Genomic DNA, 18554 nt, shown 5'->3' with positions numbered 1-18554 from the left:
TACTATTTCGTTTGATGATAGTCGTCACAAAAACGTCAACAATGATGCCGACATATATTTCTTCGTTTTTATTTCATTCAACATATTAGCCGGAAGTAAAATATGTTTCAGGAAATTACCGAGAGATATTTCTTCGTTTTTTTTATTAGTTATGTGCGCATACACTTTAAATAGGTTTATTTGAAATCTTTAATTTTCCACAAACATTCCACACACGCGGGAAAATGCAGAGATATATTTTTTAAAATCGCGTCATGGTGTATCATACACCGCCCAACATGACACCGACGGCAATGTGTCGATATCTATTTTAAATTCGATATATCATTTCATTTTTCACAGTCGCTAACATAGTTTTAGACTCGGTTGAAAAAAAACGAGAAGAAAATCCGATGAAAGTTGCCGTTTATAGAACGAAATGAATTCTCAAATGCCTGTAACTTCAAGGCCATTGAGTCTCTCTCACGCCTTTATCTCCAATCTAACTCACCATATGATTTCATTTTTATCGATGGTTTTAGAGTCGGTGTCAGCAATAATTGAGAACATTCCACACACGCGGGAAAATGCAGATATATTTTTTAAAATCGCGTCATGGTGTATCATACACCGCCTAACATGACACCGATGGCAACGTGTCGATACATATTAAAAATTCGATATATCATTTCATTTTTCACAGTCGCTAACATAGTTTTCGACTCGGTTGAAAAAAAACGGGAAGGAAATCCAATGAAAGTTGCCGTTTATAGAACGAAATGAATTCTCAAACGCCTGTAACTTCAACTTCAAGGCCATTGAGTCTCTCTCACGCCTTTATCTCCAATCTAACTCACCATATGATTTCATTTTTATCGATGGTTTTGGACTCGGTGTCAGCAATAATTGAGAACATTCCACACACGCGGGAAAATGCAGAGATATATTTTTAAAAATCGCGTCATGGTGTATCATACACCGCCCAACATGACACCGACGGCAACGTGTCGATATATATTAAAAATTCGCTTTTGCTTTTCCGTTAAGATATATTACTTTTTCGTTTGATGACAGTCGTCACAAAAACGTCAACAATGATGCCGACATATATTTCTTCGTTTTTATTTAATTCAACATTATTAGCCGGAAGTAAAATATGTTTCAGGAAATTACCGAGAGATATTTCTTCGTTTTTTAAAATTAGTTATGTGCGAATACACTTTAAATAGGTTTATTTGAAATCTTTAATTTTCCACAATATAATTTACTTGCCATTTATCATTTGATGATTACGAGACAAATTCCTCTTGAGGATCGTGACAATTCATGCGCTGCGTGGAAACTTCTATTTCCAAAATGAATGAGACGATCGATGAAGAACGCAGACTTGAACAGGATGCAGCAAGAAAACGAATGAGACGGGCGAACGAGTCCATCGACGAACGTCAATGCAAACTTGCGGGGTCACCCGTGGGAATCCCACGGGCATGGATGTGTGTGACATTTCGACATATTGAGTTAGATGCTGCACATTCATTTTTACAAAATGGTTACTGGCAAGTCATCAGATCCAGAAATGGTGTAAAAACCACCGTTTAGAGGCCATTTTTCCCCGCAAAGCGGGGGTTGGCCTTTTCGGGGACCGTGGTAGTTGTTGTTTTTTTGTCCCCTTTTTGAAGCAATGTTTTACGGCCGGATGCCCTTCCTGACGCCAACCCTTTTTGCCGCCTTCAACGACAAACAGGGAATTACCAGTGAACTGGTACTCAATTAGCCGACCTCGGAAGGATGACAGGCTGAGTCAACCCCCCTGGCATTAATTCGGCGATCGACCGAGATTCGAACCCAGGATCCTAAGCCGGCACCCTAGCCGCTAGCCCAACACCAGAAATGGTGTCATGAACACAATTTATTTACGCACAAGCACAAAAGCAAGACGGGCCGATTTCCGATTCCGACGGGCCGACGGGCGAGACGGGCCGATTTCCGATTCCGACGGGCCGATTTGGAGCAAGAAAAAGAACGAGACGGGAGCAAAAGGAGAGAAACAAGACGGGGAAAGCCGATTGGAGAGGCGAGTGAGGCGCGATTGGAGAGGAGTGTGAGGCGCGATTGGAGAGGAGTGTGAGGCACGATTGGAGAGGAGTGTGAGGCGTGATTGGAGAGGAGTGTGAGGCACGATTGGAGAGGAGTGATTGGAGGGGAGTGTGAGGCACGATTGGAGAGGAGTGTGAGGCACGATTGGAGAGGAGTGTGAGGCGCGATTGGAGAGGAGTGTGAGGCGCGATTGGAGAGGAGTGTGAGGCGCGATTGGAGAGGCGTGTGAAGGATTGGAGAGGAGAGGAGTGTGAGGGATTGGAGAGGTGAGGGATTGGAAAGGAGAGGGATGTGAGGGTTTGGAGAGGAGAGGAGTGCTAGGTGGAGAGAGGAGAGTGTCAGGTGGAGACAGGAGAGTGTCAGGTGGAGAGGAGTGAGGGGTCACATATTATGTGAAATAAATAAATTGTGTTCATCACACCATTTCTGGATCTGATGACTTGCCAGTAACCATTTTGTAAAAATGAATGTGCAGCATATAACTCAATATGTCGAAATGTCACACACATCCATGCCCGTGGGATTCCCACGGGTGACCCCGCTAGTAAGTATATATTACGATGCAAAGATGAACCGATTATATTTTTGCATCAAAGGTGAGGAGTGAGGTGATTTTGGTGAGATCAGACAGAGGTCATGTCAGGTGAAAATGTGATACTTAAAAACAGCTGAATGGATTTAAATCAAACCTGGTACATGTATGTATAACGATGTAATCATGTGGGCGGACGCATAGCGATTGACGTTGTGACGTCGAAGTGTCGTTCTACTTATTTTTTATTTTTATTCTTGTAACATTTGTAAATTGACTATAATTCAGTCTACGCTGCGAAAGTCTTTTTGAAATAAACCGATTTATTGTTATATTTTAATAAATACAGAATAAATTATTATTGTTAGCAGTAAACAAAATGTTTCTGGCATAATTCTTTTGCAAATATTGACTGTCATTAAACCGTATTACCGTTGCTGTAACATATACAAGTCCTACTGTTGAACTACCATCAGCAAAATGATGGGTTAGATGCTCGTGACCTCTAAAATCCCACTTTTCTTCAAATAGTGCTTCGTTGCTACCTAAACGTCCCCAATTCTAATTACACTGACTAATGGGGCAATGATCTTGTAACCATTTTTACATCTTTTGTTCATCCCATATTGGAATACGGAGATCCTGTGTGGTCGAGCGGAATCACAAAGCAGTGTAAAGTGGTTCAATTTGTTCAGAAAAGGGCTTATCGACTTATTATTGGCTCAAACTACCATAGTTACTTGGTTGCTTTACGTGATTGTGGTCTGGAGTCACCTGAGAAGAGACGTGAGCAACTCTGCTGTTCTTTCGCGAGATTGCTTCCACATTCCAAATTTCAACACTTGTTACCTGCAGACAGATCTCACAGTGGATATTTGCAACGAAACTTTAAACAATTAACCGAGTTGAAAACAAAAAACCACACGATTCAAGAATAGCCCAATGGCATTCCTCATCCGTACAATGAACAAATTATATTGTTTGCTAAACTTGGAACTTTGGTGTGGTGTGAATAGTCAAATTACTGCTAAATTGTATTTTTTTGATGGTGTTCTTTTATTTTTATTCTACTTCGGTGCTCCTTTTACTGTCATTTTTTGTATTCGTTTTCATTTTATTGTAATTTATATTTTATAATTGGTTGCCATTTTATTGCCATTGTATTTTATTTTGCATTTATTTATTTTATTGCATTTTATTGCCATTGTATTTTATTTTGCATTTATATATTTTATTGCATTTTATTGCCATTGTATTTTATTTTGCATTTATTTATTTTATTGCATTTTATTGCCATTGTATTTTATTTTGCATTTATTTATTTTATTGCATTTTATTGCCATTGTATTTTAACTTGTTGAATTCATCAATTGTGAAACTTGCCTCAATTCTGCCTCTGGCCGGGATGGAAGTGGAATTGAAATTAACCTTTATTATTACTATTATTATTATATTCTGGACCTTGCAATAGTTCTGACTGCATTATTCCATTGTACACAACCGTGTTGTTGTGCTCTTCTGATGGTGTTATCAACCTTCGCACCGATGCTTTTGCCTTCAGGCTTCAGAGTAAAACAGAAGATGTTGGAGCTTCACCAGACAAGGCAGAAAGAAAATGAAAGGTGAAACTTTAATATTGCATTATTCCTTTAAACCGAATTTGCATAAACCCCTCTTTTTGTACATCTCATCTTTGGCTATAATTTACACCATGGTGACCATAACTCGTTATCTCCCACCTATGCAACTAGCCTTGCTGTTGATGCACATTTTATAAAGAGGATACTTGCAAAGTTTAGAACCCTTGCACACACCGAACCAAGTATATTTTCCCATTTGTTCGTTTGTTTTCATGTGTGAGAATTAAATTAAGTATTTTGGTTAGTTTACAAGGTCAGAAGCAGAAATGGCCCGATCCAAAATGGAATTAGATGGCAGCTATCTTTATCTGTGTATGTTGTCTAACAAAGTTCCACTGCTGATGTTGCGCTCCAGGAATTTGATCGATCGGAATTCATTTGCACACTTCTGTTCCAACTGCTGGTCTTTCAATAAAACCATAGTCGCTTGGACTAGCAGCTTATCCCTAAATTGCTTTGAGCACCATTCACACACTTTTGGATTTCACGCCATGTTCTTTGCTGGAGAGACGAGGGGATAGTCCAGGCCCTGCTCATAACCCCGTATACAACTCATCCGCAAGAGATTTTGAAACTTGATTTGCGTTATTTGACCATTTACCTTTAAAAATCACACAGGTGCTTCTTCTGAACCGGCTGCGAATGGCCGCTAGGGGTGAAAATCCTAGATGGCCGCCAGTAGCCATATTGAAAATATAAATTTTGAACCATTCACCATAGAAGTATGTGTAATACCTTGTTTTATGGGTTTTTGGGTGTGGGGAATCCATTTGTGACATCATTTTCATGATTGAAGGCCAAGGTCACATGCTAAGGTCAAGGTCAAGGTCAAGGTCAGAAATCACAAAAAACGACCAAAATCGCAGTTTCACAGACGTCGAGAAGCAAACTATCAAAGTTTGATGAGTGATACAATTACTGATGTTTTGCAACTTAACTGACTGTGGGAATAAGTGTAGGCCATGTAGTTTTTTCAAATCTTGTTTATTTTACAACTTCTCATTTTATTTGGCTCACAATATCATAGGCATACACATTGTTCACTTATGAATTGGAACATTTTAATCATTCTTTAGAACACACAATCTGAAAAAAAAAGGAAAAAAAAGCGACATTACAGTGCCATATAATACCTGCATATAAGCCATATTACTTATAACTAGCCGAAACCCGTGGAACATCCACGGAAGGGAGGATGTGGCGTATGGATAGAGTGTACCATTATGGATGGCATAGGGGATAGATGGTAAATCCATTAGTGCCGTGGGCATCGGGTCACTGGGTGCGGCGTAAAAGGGATAACAAAGTCGTCCTTACGCTATTATTATATAGACGGTATTATTATATAGATACTCCCCGTCGATGTGCTTCTGTGGTAATCGCGAATATGAGTCACATACACGGTCATAGTGCCTGACGCCACTGTGACCGTGTTTTGATTAATAAATCTACGAGTCACAAAACACGAACCGAACTCACCTCAAGCAGTAAAAAGGTGCAAATCGCTCCTAGAAAACACCTCATCTCTTCAGACCTCAACACACCTCGATAAGTGACGGCAGCGCTCATGGGATCTTCTTCTTCCGTTAAGCTCCAATTTTTTCTCTTTAAGTTAAGTCCAATTAGTCCTCTCTGCTCGAAGTGCTCAGGCCATGCCTTCCCGCTCTCATACTTTTATTTCCGTTCGGTGTAGAAAGAGATTGACATATCGTTCGTCTGTTTTCAGCTCGTTATCTTTAAGCTTCCTTACGTCTCGCCACCTGCTACACCTCTCTGAGTTACGAGGATTTATGCAACGCACCCCGAGTATCGCAACGTCACTCCATTTAACTTTATTAAAATGACGATAAAGACGTTTCCTTATATATCCTAATTTAAAATGTTCAAGGGAATAAAAAGACCATTTGGTTCACACCACCCATGTTCACACCACTCGACTGTCCAATCAGCGGACGGTTCGCTTCCCCTTCGCCCAGCAGACGCCAATATGATGGCGTCGTAAGATGGCGTCGTATCGGCAGTTAATCGGATGCTTTTGGGTCCCAACGTCGGCTAATTCAGATTTTTCGAGTATGGCTGTACGTGATAAACAAAGAGCGCGGTTCGTAGATCGTAAATCCATTAGTGCCGTGGGCATCGGGTCACTGGGTGCGGCGTAAAAGGGATAACAAAGTCGAGTCCTTACGGTATTATTATAAGGAATTATGACTAAAAATGAATGGTATATGAGTCAGATGCCCAGACGAGAGAGCTAAGGTGGGAACTTGGCATTTGTTTATTTATTCACACATGGGCTCAACAACCTTCTTATGGCAGTGGATCACACACATAACCTCTGCTGCTTTGCAGGAACAACGCTTTGAGTTACACTTCCCACTACAGCCACACAGGATCAGAATTTTGGTGGGGATCGGCTTCAGAGACTTAGGAGGCAGGAGCGGTTGCCGTCTTGGTTGATCCAACCATAATGAATAGAGTCAAGCTGACTGACTGGCATCAGCTAGCAAGGTCAAGGCATTCCGGATCACGTAGAATGCCCTCCTCAAATGTCCCCGGATGATGCTGGATGTGGGTGGTAGTTCTTCTAGCCCTACGAGTTCGGTACCTTAACGACGGAACTGGCCGAAATAGTTACACGCCAGACAAAAGCACCAAAATTTTTTTGGACAGTCCCACATATGTGAGGATTGATTTTTTGCCTCAGCTCCAAAACATTCTATGCACCTGAGGGCTGTGGCGTCACAATGACGTCACACAGTGTTACAAATGCTGGACTGGGTTAACAGGCGCTCCTACTTGTTATACGGTCCCACTTTTTGTGTTTCATGGACTATTTCGCGTGGTACTAAAGCTTATAAATTTGTTAATAAGCATTTCAATGAATTTTGTCATGCTATAAGGACCTTTATTAAGCTAAAATACAGCATTTTATTGTAGCCGATAGAATATAATGTTCGTTGCTGTACTCGCACTCGTATAACGCATTGTAGCTCCCAGTCATAACCAACAGAATTAAACAACTTATCTTCACTGTTTTTTCTTAGATGATGTTAATGTGGTGAAGAAAAGGACACCCCACCACATGTCGATATGGATTGGACAGCTTGTGTTATCTGTCAGAGAAGTACCCCAGAGCAGCTTAATTGTCCACAAAATCGCCAAAGCTGTGATGCTTTATCAGTTTACAAGGCATTCTTCGAAAATGTCGAGGAATTCAAAACCTTGGATGCACTACCCGTGCGCATTGAGTTCGGGACTGATGCAACACCGGAACAGTTCCTTACAAACAAAGCCTCTTGGCATCATTCATGCCACCAGAAATTTAACAATGCTAAACTCAAGAGAGCAAGAGATAAAAAAAACAACAGGTAAACAAGACATCAGACACAATGTCTCGCCGATCAATTCATTTCTCAAAGCAGCCCACATCACAAGAACGAGACATGCTCACCAAGTGACTGCGTTGGTACTGTCAAAATTACAACGTGACGCATATGGGACTCATCTTAATTCCTCCGATGTAACAGATGACTTTAATAAATGGAAACGGCAAATGATAGAGAAAAGCCCAACCTTTCAGTTCTGGGATACTGTGCTTCGCACAGAACTCACTATCCTCGTCTTCATTCGTGCTCATAGAGAGAACAATTTCCATCTGTATGTCGAGGCTTTGGAAGCGCTGATGTTTCTTTTCTTTGCTCTCGATCATTACAACTACTCTCGCTGGATTTCGGTACATATCCGAGATATGCATTCGCTGCCTGCTGCCATACGTGAAGATTTCACCAAGTGTTGGGTGGTTAATAAGACAAATCACAGATTTTCTTCTCTGCCAATCGATCAGGTCCATGAGCAAGAAAATGCAAAGGTCAAGGGTGTCGGGGGTGTAATAGGCCTGACATAAAACCCGAATGCTCTTAGGCGGTGGATGATTTCTGGACCTGAGCAAGCTCGGCTGCTCAACGAATTCGAGAACACATATCTCGCGAGAACAAACCACTAAATCAATTACCACCATCACGAGGAGGGATTATTCACACAGGAGTTGTTCAAAAACCAGACGAACGAATTATTAAACGTTATAACAGAGTCCAGCAACCCATTTATGGATGAATGCCCCGAGCTAATCGTGTTACACACACGAGACTGTGTGGATGAGTCTGTGGTAAACACAATTCGCAACATGGAACAGTTAGGGGAGCTGCAGTACTACAAATTTAGGAAGGAAGTACTTGATGAAAGATCGAAACTTATCCAAGACCCCATTAAGAAAAACAACTTGCCACTTTTCAAATCGCCAAAACGAACAGTAAATTCAAAAGCGAAACAAATTGCTGCCCTTCGCAATGATATAAACTTATTTGGGCGTCTGTATATAGCAAATCAGCTAAGGGAAGGTGACCCAGACCTCTTTTCAGCCATGAAAATCAGCTCCATCCTCCATCACTGTCGGCATTTGGAAAACTTCGTACAGGAACGAAGTCTGACCTGCTTGACTGTTTGGACAGCAGCGAACAGCCTAATGCACCAAAATACTTTGACGTCAAAATCCTTGATGGTGCAGCAATTGTCCATTGTTTGCCAACTTCATCTTCGTCCACTTTCAAGGATTATGCTGAAAGTGTATTCAAACCGTTCATGCGGCAAAAGATGGACAAGGTCAGTCGGTTAGATCTGGTCTGGGAACGATATTTACCGAATAGTATCAAAGAGTCAACACGTGATAAGAGAGGCTCTGGAGTAAGAAAGAAGGTATCACCACAGACTAAAATGCCATCCAACTGGAAGGACATCCTGTGAGAATCCAGGAACAAAGAAGAGCTTTTTGCTTTCTTATCCCAGGTCGTTGATGGGGAAGTGTGTCCTCCTGACAAGGAAATGTACATCAATGCAGGTAAATATGATCAATGCAGGTATATTGGTTTGCTTTGACATAAATTATTTCCTAAACATATCTGAAAATTATATTCGATAACTTATGTTCTGTTTCTTTTTACTTTTCAGACCGCTCAGTAATATCCATCGGTAGCAGTGATCCAATGCCGGTTTGTTCACACGAAGAAAGACACACAAATTGTAGTTCATGTAGTTCACGCACTGAAAAATGGCTCCAACAGACTTCTTGTACGCACTGTAGATACGGATGTCATTGTCATCCTCGTCAGTCAATTTTTCAAGTTGCTGGCACGTTATCCAGAAATGGATATATGGGTTGCATTCGCTATGGGAAAAGCCTTCCGTTATTACCACATCAACACTATCAGCAGCAGTCTCAGAGAGAAAACATCTCGTGCGCTTTAGTTGTTCCATGCCTTCAGTGGGTGTGACACAACTTCAAGTTTCTTCAACAAAGGAAAAAAAGGGTTCATGGAAAGCTTGGAAAGCATATCCACTGGCTACAGAGGCTTTTAATACCATGGTCGACAAGCCGTTTGATCCAGTGGAAACATCGTCCAGAACCTTTCAGATCATAGAACGGCTTACGGTTGTCTTATATGATCAAACCAGAAAATGTGGACACGGTAAACGAGGCCCGTCGAGATCTGTTCTGCAAGAAAAGCAGGAGTCTGGAGAACATCCCTCCTACGCAGGTAAATACTCTTATTTACTTGCTATATCAACAAACGTTTTCTCTCATGACAGCATTTTAATACTGTGTTACGTCTTTGTAGAATGCCTTACATCAGCACATGAAAAGAGTCGCCTATCAAGGAGGGATCTGGACCACAAGTGAACAGTACGATCCACAGATTCCGTCTCCCGGGGGTTAGGGGTGGACAATGGAGGATAATAAGTGGTTACCAGTGTGGATAACTATCCCACAAGCAGCGGACGCCTGTGCGGACCTCATAAAATGCAACTGCAAGTCGGACATAGGCTGTTTGAGATGCAAATGCTCCAAAGCCGGACTACCATGTACTGACCTGTGCTGTTGCAAATGTCAAAAATAAGCTAATTATTTCCCATGGAATACTGTTCTGGCTCTTTTTTAACGGTCTTGCTTCCTATCTCGTCATTATAACTCTCATACTACAAATATGCGTGTACTTCAATAAACACAAGGTTGCTGAATATACCAAAAATGTCATTTTCTAGCTAAATGACATCATTATGACGTCAGAATGACGCCATTCTAACGTCATTTTAGCTTCAATTTTTATAACACTTCGGTTGTCATCAGTGTATATGTATTTCATTAAAAACACAATTGCTGAACATTTGGTACCTGTTTTTTCCTGTTGATTATCCACAAAATGCCATTTTCGGCAATATGACGTCATAAACGATGCCATTTTAGCTTCCAGTTTAACGGAATGTTTGGAGCTTAGCTTTTTCCTTAACAAGTGACCTCATGCAGGGATTGTGTAAAAAAATGGTGTTTTTGTCCAGCGTGTAACAATCCATTTACTAAGGTACCGGACTATACCACTGAATGCCTGTGGACGTCGAGTCTCAAGTGGTCAAATGCAGTTGCAGTGGGTTTGCTTCTCGCACCGGCCCATACATGGACGAGGTATTGTTCCGCCTGATGTATGTCCACTTCAGAGAGAACAGGAGACTCTCCAAAGCTGGAGAGAAACCTTGCAGGTCTGCATACGAGTGCTGCATGTTTTGTGCCTACCTTGCTCAGTGCATCGTCCCCAGTCTTGACATGCACCTTGATGAGTACACGGCATAATTCGTCTCCTAGCTTGAGGTGCAGCACATGATGTGGAATCATACGTCGCTTCTCTCATGTCCGGAACTGAACCCAAAGCTCCTGCAAGCCACCCTCTTTGAATAAACCAATGTAGCGCAGGAGAAGGATAACAGTATCTGTGTCATTAGACACCACAACCACTCTCTCACAGCCCCTTCCAACTGCCCAATGCACATGAGATATTATGTGGCAGTCTGCCTCCTCCTGCCAGCTGTTGAGAAGTGACAGATCACTCGCAGGTGATCCAGTCAGCTTCAGTCTCGCAGATATTAGTTCTTCATTGACCACCATCCCACTCAGAACCACGTCCTGCAGATCTCGTTGCCCCACATCCCGCGCCAGCAGCTGTAGGTTCTGTTTGTTGACACTAGATGCCCAGAACTTGTCCAACTGGTGTGGAATAGGCACAGACTCATCCACGACGGCCAAGTCAACAGCGCTATTCTCACCAGCTCTATGGATCTGCTCACCCTCCTTGATGCTCAATTCATTGTAGCTGTCGAATACTATGTGAGTTATTTCCAGTGATGGACAAACTCGATGGGCACTCTTGAAAACTTCTTGAATTACTCCACCAAAGTTTGTAAACGTAGACCGGAGATTGGGAAATTGTCGTATTTTCGACATAAAGTCAAGCAAAACATGTGTTGCTTGGGGATTATCCCGGTTGAATTGGTAGTCAACTGGGGCAAGATTGGTTTCGAGCTCAGTGACCAATTGTGCTTTGTCAGGCTTTGTTGTGATTTCTCCGACAAATAGTGGGCTAGACTGCAGAAGGTCATGTGCATATAGCTCTTCTGGCGAAATTCCACAGAGTGTAGCAATCTCTGCCTCCCTCTGTGCAGATGCGATGTCCGTCGTGGAAATGGTAGCCTTTGGTTGCTGCTGTGTCTGTGCTGGTCTTCTTCATGGTACACTGTGAGTCGAAGGCTGGAAGATTCACCTTAGATATGGTGATGCTCAGCTTCTTAGACCTGACCACGTACCGCTTCTTACGGAATTTCTGATATGCTGCGTCACCATTCTCCAGCGCCTTCAGGAGTCTCCACCATTCAGCTTGACCCTATTCATTATGGTTGGATCAACCAAGACGGCACGGCACGCTCCTGCCCCTTAAGTCTCTGAAGCCGATCCCCACCAAAATTCTGACCCTATGTGGCTGACATATTTCTGACCCCTGACATATTAAATTCTGACCTCTGACGTATTAACACGGAAGTGTAACTCAAAGCGTTGTTCCTGCAAAGCAGCAGAAGTTATGTGTGTGATCCACTGCCATAAGAAGGTTGTTGAGCCCATCTGTGTGAATAAATAAACAAATGCCAAGTTCCCACCTTAGCTCTCTCGTCTGGGCATCTGACTCATATACCATTCATTTTTAGTCATAATTACAGGCCTAAGGAATATGGCTTATATGCAGGTATTATATGGCACTGTAATGTAGCTTTTTTTTCTTCTTTTTTTTCAGATTGTGTTCTAAAGAATGATTAAAATGTTCCAATTCATAAGTGAACAATGTGTATGCCTATGATATTGTGAGCCAAATAAAATGAGAAGTTGTAAAATAAACAAGATTTGAAAAAAATACATGGCCTACACTTATTCCCACAGTCAGTTTAGTTGCAAAATATCAGTAATTGTATCACTCATCAAACTTTGATAGTTTGCTTCTTGATGTCTGTGAAACTGTGATTTTGGTCGTTTTTTGTGATTTCTGACCTTGACCTTAGCATGTGACCTTGGCCTTCAATCATGAAAATGATGTCACAAATGGATTCCCCACACCCAAAAACCCATAAAACAAGGTATTACACATACTTCTATGGTGAGTGGTTCAAAATTTATATTTTCAATATGGCTACTAGCGGCCATCTCGGATTTTCACCCCTAACGGCCATTCGCAGCCAGTTCCGAAGAAGCACCTGTGTGATTTTTAAAGGTAAATGGTCCAATAACAAATCAAGTTTCAAAATCTCTTGCGGATGAGCTGTATACGGGGTTATGAGCAGGGCCAGGACTAGGAAGATCTATTGTAGATGCAAGCTAAATAATGACATTTTCACATAACATATTAACATTTTTACACGCCTCAAAGGTGTAACATGAAAAAACAAATATAATTGGCTTTCTCCGAGATCAAAGTCCAACTTTCTCATCGGTCAAACAGAGGCCGGTATGAATGGATCACTTGGCCTCGGTACAAACAAATTGTCACAAGTAAATCCAAATCTCTCAATCTATCTTTTTCTTGCAGCCCCCATCATATGTTTGTTAATGCCCTGCTTTCTGTTTTCTTCATTGTTGTTATGACTTTCAATGGCATTTTCATCATCACTGCATAAGGCCACCACATAAACCTCTGCGGAAGCTTTGTCTTCAGCCAATATGGCTATTCCAGATTCTTCTTTGGTTTTCAACACAGTCAAGCCTCCAGACTCCTTCACCTGTCTTTCCACTGCTTCGCAATCATTTGATATCACAATTATCTCTTCCGCAGTGGTTTCCGTCATCATGGCCAGGTTGGCACCATGCAGTGCCACCACGGCTGCCCGATTCTCCTCTCCCCCAATCTCAGCTTCTCCGATAACCTCCCGAGGCTTTAATGGCATGATCAAATCACTGCCAGGCGTTGCCACTTCGTCACTTCTTGGCAGCGATGGGTGTACATTAGTCGAAAGGCTGTTGCAAGCTGAAAGTGCACTGAGCGAGGAATGAGAAGGAGAAACACTCTGCACAATGATCTGGTGTGCAGAGTCGGGGTGCACTTGGCTCACAATTTGATGCACAACTTCCAACAACTCGCTGTCCATCTGTACCTGGGAACGAGTAGGGGAGAGACGCAAGTCAGAAATGTATTAAACATTGCGATGCAAGTCAAAAGCTTCCAGGTTCCACTTTGGCTTTGAAAACTTTGGCAGCAGCTGAATGCGCAAACCACGAGTGAAGACATTCAATCGTAGTGAAAAGAGAGCTCATTTTGAAAAGATTCTGTTCATTACTGAAAGCTACTGCCCAAATACCCTGAAGTTGAAGTAGCCCTCCTGGAAACAATTTGTTCAGTTCTCACAAGAGGAAATTAAAAGGGTGGCCTGGCAAAGCTTTATCACTTTTGCCTGATTGCAACTTTGATCCGGGTCCCATATCTAAGTATGACAAAGTAAAAAGTGCAATTATGTTACTTCAAAATAAATATCGAGTCTGGATGAGCCACACAGCTAGGCGCAGCTGCCCTCCCACCTCCCCCATCTTTAATACACAAATTAAAGGCATATCCAATTAAGCAATACTACTCTATTTAGCATGTTATACCACGGAAATCAGTAAATATCAAAATTTACCTCTTGGACACAAGCAGTATCGGTCAAAGCCTCTTGTTGAGTTGTCTGCGGAAAAAGCAGACAAAACGCATCGTGGCATTCAACTAATGTCCTAATGTCAGGGCACAACCAGACGAAAGGAACAATCGAAAGAGGGAGGAAACACCAACAGCAGAGTCGAAGGCCAAGGTAGAGGCAAACTTGGACAAACTGTGGGTGTGATGAGGAATGAGGGACAGGAGTGGACGAGATGGATACAGTCTCAAGAAACTCTCAGGAGGGACGTTTTGTCGAATTTGTTTTTGTGTTGTTAAACACCCACTCCGTGGATGGCCGACAAGATTCTCGTTCAGCTTCTTCCTTCCCAAATATTTTACTTTCTGCCTGAATAAAAATTCCCTTTTTAAGGCCATTTTCTCTGCTAGAGCGAGGGTTAGCCTTGCGGGCCCCATGACAATAACCATGGTTCCCTGTTTGAGGCAATGTTTTTATGGCCGGATGCCCTTCCTGACGCCAACCCTTTAGTTGCGTCTTACGATGCGCAGGGATACGGTGTACCTATTCTAAATCGGGATACACATCGGGATCATTCATCCCAGCAAGCTGGTACTCAATTTTCCGACCTCGGAAGGATGACAGGCTGAGTCAACCCCCCTGGCGTTAATTCAGCGATCGACCGGGATTCAAACTCAGGATCCTAGGATTCCAAGCCGGCACCCTAACCGCACTTTCTACCTCAATGTTATCCCATTTACCTTCCTTGCTTAAAAAAAACTAAAAACAAACAAAACAAAACTATTTTCACCCCAAAACAATCTCATTCTGCCACAATATCCCTCTGTCGATGCCTCATTCTTCGTCTCCCTTTTCACAATATCTTCAAACTGAATCTCCATTGAATGTAAACGCTTCTTCCTTCTTCCTTTCAAAGCATTCGAAAACATTGAAAAATGCTTCACTTTACTTACTTCTCTGTCACGAGTACCCCCACGTGTTCTTCTTCACCAACATCTATGACTCTTCTTCTCTCTTCTTCACCGAGATTATTTTCCCAAACTGTCTGTCAGCGAAGGGCTTGGTCTATCAACCCATCTCCCACACCTACAACACCATCTTTCTCCGTGCCTTCAACAAAAATTCTTACCACCAATCCCATGACCTTTATCTCTGTATATTCAATCTAGGAATCTTAAGAAGTCCAGTTTGCAGAGGTTGTCTGCTCACGGCAATCAAATCCCCCTGCACATCCTTTAACGGTGTCAGTACCCTTCCCCAACATCTCTGACGATCCCACGTCCTTCCAACCCCACCTCTTATATCTGTCCCCCTCCTCAGCATCCCTCCACTTCATGTCCCCTCTTTCTGCATCCCTCCTCACCCCACACTCTCAAAGCAAACTCTCACATTCATCCCTCGCCCCATCCTCTCAAGGCGTCGCCTACCCTCCTCCCACCCCCAACCTGCACTCTCAAAGCTTCCTCTCTTGTCCCTAACTTTGTGGATCGTAAACATTCGAGGTCTCCGCTCCAATCTGACAGTATCTCAATTCAGGCTGCTGCTGATAAACCGGACAATCTGTTTTAAAAACAGAATCCTTCCTCCTGTCTATCCTTGGCTACTGTCTCCTCCAATTTGATAGGACTGAACCCCGCTCTGGTGGTGGAGTTGCACTTTACATCAATAACTCAATTACTCTCTGTCCTTGTCCTGATTTTACACCTCCAAACCCCCAGGAGTTTTCACCTCCCAACCCCCACCTTTGGCTACGATCTCCACTCCGCTCCAATCTCTAGTTTGTCTGTATGTTGAATTGTCTTTCAAACAGTGATTCCATCGACATCTCTCTCAGACTATACGGACCAACTTCTATCTACTCATCCCAACTCTCTCTTCCTCATATGTGGTCACTTCAATTGTCACCATGCAAATTGCCTGGGTGTTGCTACCTCTCTCAACAGCCATGGCACTTCAGCAAAGGACTTCTGTGATGTGAGCAAAGGACTTCTAGGTGGTGAATACTTTTGCAGGCTACTGTATATGCCGAATCTATCCACCCACTTCCAGTTTGGAGAATTTTATAACTCTGCAACTACAATATAGCTCTGAGTCATCTGTAGTAAATTAAGTTTTGATATTTAACACTCGTGTTAGTGGGTTCACTTCCCTCCAAATAGTAATTAAGCACTTCTTTTAAAAGTCCTTTTTCTTTTGAAATGTACCCACCTCGATTGACACAGCATTGTGTACGGCCTGCCGAATGACTTTGCCTACACAAGCATTCCTTTGCTTTGTCTGAAGACTTGACAAAGCATACCTGGAAGTAAAATGCTTGCACTGCATTCCTCAAAGATTAACTTGTAAGTTATGACATGGGTCTCACATGTTGGTGGAAAAGCGATGCGACCACACACCCCACCCCCCCCCCCCCTTCTCCTTCCTTGTCCCCTTTCTCTCTAGAGGATATTGAATTACTGGCACATGTTACCTCCCTTGTTCCAGATGAAAACTCAGTGGTCAAAATGTTGAACATGAGCCTCACTGCTGTAATAGGTGGGAGCGCTCTTTTTATCCTTGCGTTCGGACTCCATAACTTGCTTGTTGTGCCAACCTGCAACTGTCACCCCCATCTCCCACCGAGGCACCTCACCCATCAATACAAACATATATCAGGATAAACAATGCCTTTGACTCTTCGGCCGTGGAGGTATAAAACAATTATGTCACCATAGCAACCTTAACATTCTTTCTAAAAGTTGGCGAATTAATTCCTAACAGATCAGCAACCTGCCCATTCCATACCTCGACAATATACTCCTGCGTACTGGCCACAACAGATGAAAACTCCACAAGCATCGCAGAGGGATCTTCTTCGGGGTCCTTCAGATCAACGCCATCAGATTCAGGCACCGGGCCATCTCCAGCAACGCAACCCAATTGCCTAATGGCTTGCTGGTCCCAGTGAGCAATTCTTGAACCAATCCCACAGCCACCTGGCAAAGTACAGTTAAATCAATCCTCATAAAAACAACAGCAGCATTCATCTTAACCACCACAATTCATGCATCCTTAATATCAAAAGCAAAACAGCCGCACCTTTGGCCCTAAGATGGCGGTTCAAGGTGCCGTGTTCGGTGAAGCCACGGCCACACTTTCCACAGTGGAAGGGCCGCTCTCCGGTGTGCACCCGGCTGTGTCTTACCAAGGAAGCCTTTTCACGAAACACCGCTGGACACTCAAAGCAGGTGTACGGCTTGTCTTCACGGTGTGTGCGCTCGTGGACCATCAAAGCATTCTGCACAATCCAATGGGAAGAAAGATACTGTTATGGTGCATGGGCCTCTAAAGACCAGCATGCTCGCCAGGTGGGAATGAGTCAAATACATCTCTTCTGCTGCCCTTACTTTGCGTGTGCACCAGCGATAGGGAATCTCATGGACGTGACAAATCTGCTTTCCTGAATTGGGCCGAGCAATGCCTGACCTTTTGTGCTGAATCCTAACTGACTTTCCAGTTTACTGACTGACATGTTTATCGCCAATGCAAGACCTTCAAAATGACATATGAATGCTAACTTCGCCTTTCCCCAATGCGCTGTGTGCGTTTTCAGTGACTCGGCTCCACTAACTAGGGAACTTCTAACCTGCCATTGCTAGCATTAAATATGTAATTCAAATAGTCTTCTTGACACCCAAAACAGATGCAGTGTCTGCCTCCAACTCTTTTGTCATGCAGAGGCACACCTCTGCTTTCTCTCAGGTAATTTTCCAAGTATTTTAGGCTTCTTTTAGAAGCTTGGCTATTCTCAAAGAGCTCCCTTAGTGCAGGCGAGTCTCTCATTTCACTCAGGCAGATTGGTAGGGACTGCAAGCAACTATCTAAATTCAGGACTGGTCTCCTATATCTATTGCCCCTAATAGTTTTGTCCTAATAACAATATTGCCCCTAATAACAGCTGGGGAATTCTTCCACAGAAACATGCTCTCTCTTATACACAGATTCATCCCATCTCGTCTTCAAGTTTCCTTCCCTTCTTCCCGCCCATGGTACACTGAATCCTGTGATGAGGCAATTGCTCTGAAAACAACTTGCCTTCTCTTCCTGGAAAGCAAAACCCAACTGAAGGCAAGCTTAGGTCATTCCACAAAGCCCACAACAAGTGTGTCCATTCTCATGAGAGCCAGACAACAACATCCGTCCAACCTCAAGAATTAACTTTCAAACTTGTCTCGCTCCTCTATAACCTGGTGGTGCCTTGTTAAGTATGAATGAACCACCTTTAGAGGCCATTT

General features: G+C 42.8%; 1 protein-coding gene across 1 annotated transcript in view; it reads right to left on the bottom strand.

The window, feature by feature from the left end:
* Window positions 1-4219: 4219 nt before the first annotated feature.
* The window catches only part of E4F1 (E4F transcription factor 1), an 83565-nt gene continuing 69230 nt past the window's right edge, over window positions 4220-18554 (bottom strand). The window contains exons 11-15 of the mRNA XM_078779030.1: window positions 17359-17557; window positions 17065-17255; window positions 14287-14331; window positions 13227-13764; window positions 4220-4777 (exon numbers count right to left, since the gene is read on the bottom strand). Of these exons, the coding sequence (XP_078635156.1) occupies window positions 4716-4777; window positions 13227-13764; window positions 14287-14331; window positions 17065-17255; window positions 17359-17557 (1035 nt within the window). The 3' untranslated portion in view covers window positions 4220-4715. The remainder of the gene's footprint in view (window positions 4778-13226; window positions 13765-14286; window positions 14332-17064; window positions 17256-17358; window positions 17558-18554) is intronic.

The sequence above is a fragment of the Myxine glutinosa genome, chromosome 5 (genome assembly GCF_964187855.1).
Source record: "Myxine glutinosa chromosome 5, kmMyxGlut1.1, whole genome shotgun sequence".
NCBI lineage: Eukaryota > Metazoa > Chordata > Myxini > Myxiniformes > Myxinidae > Myxine > Myxine glutinosa.
The sequence above is the reverse complement of the archived record's forward strand: the minus strand, read 5'-3'. Positions and strand labels throughout refer to the sequence as shown.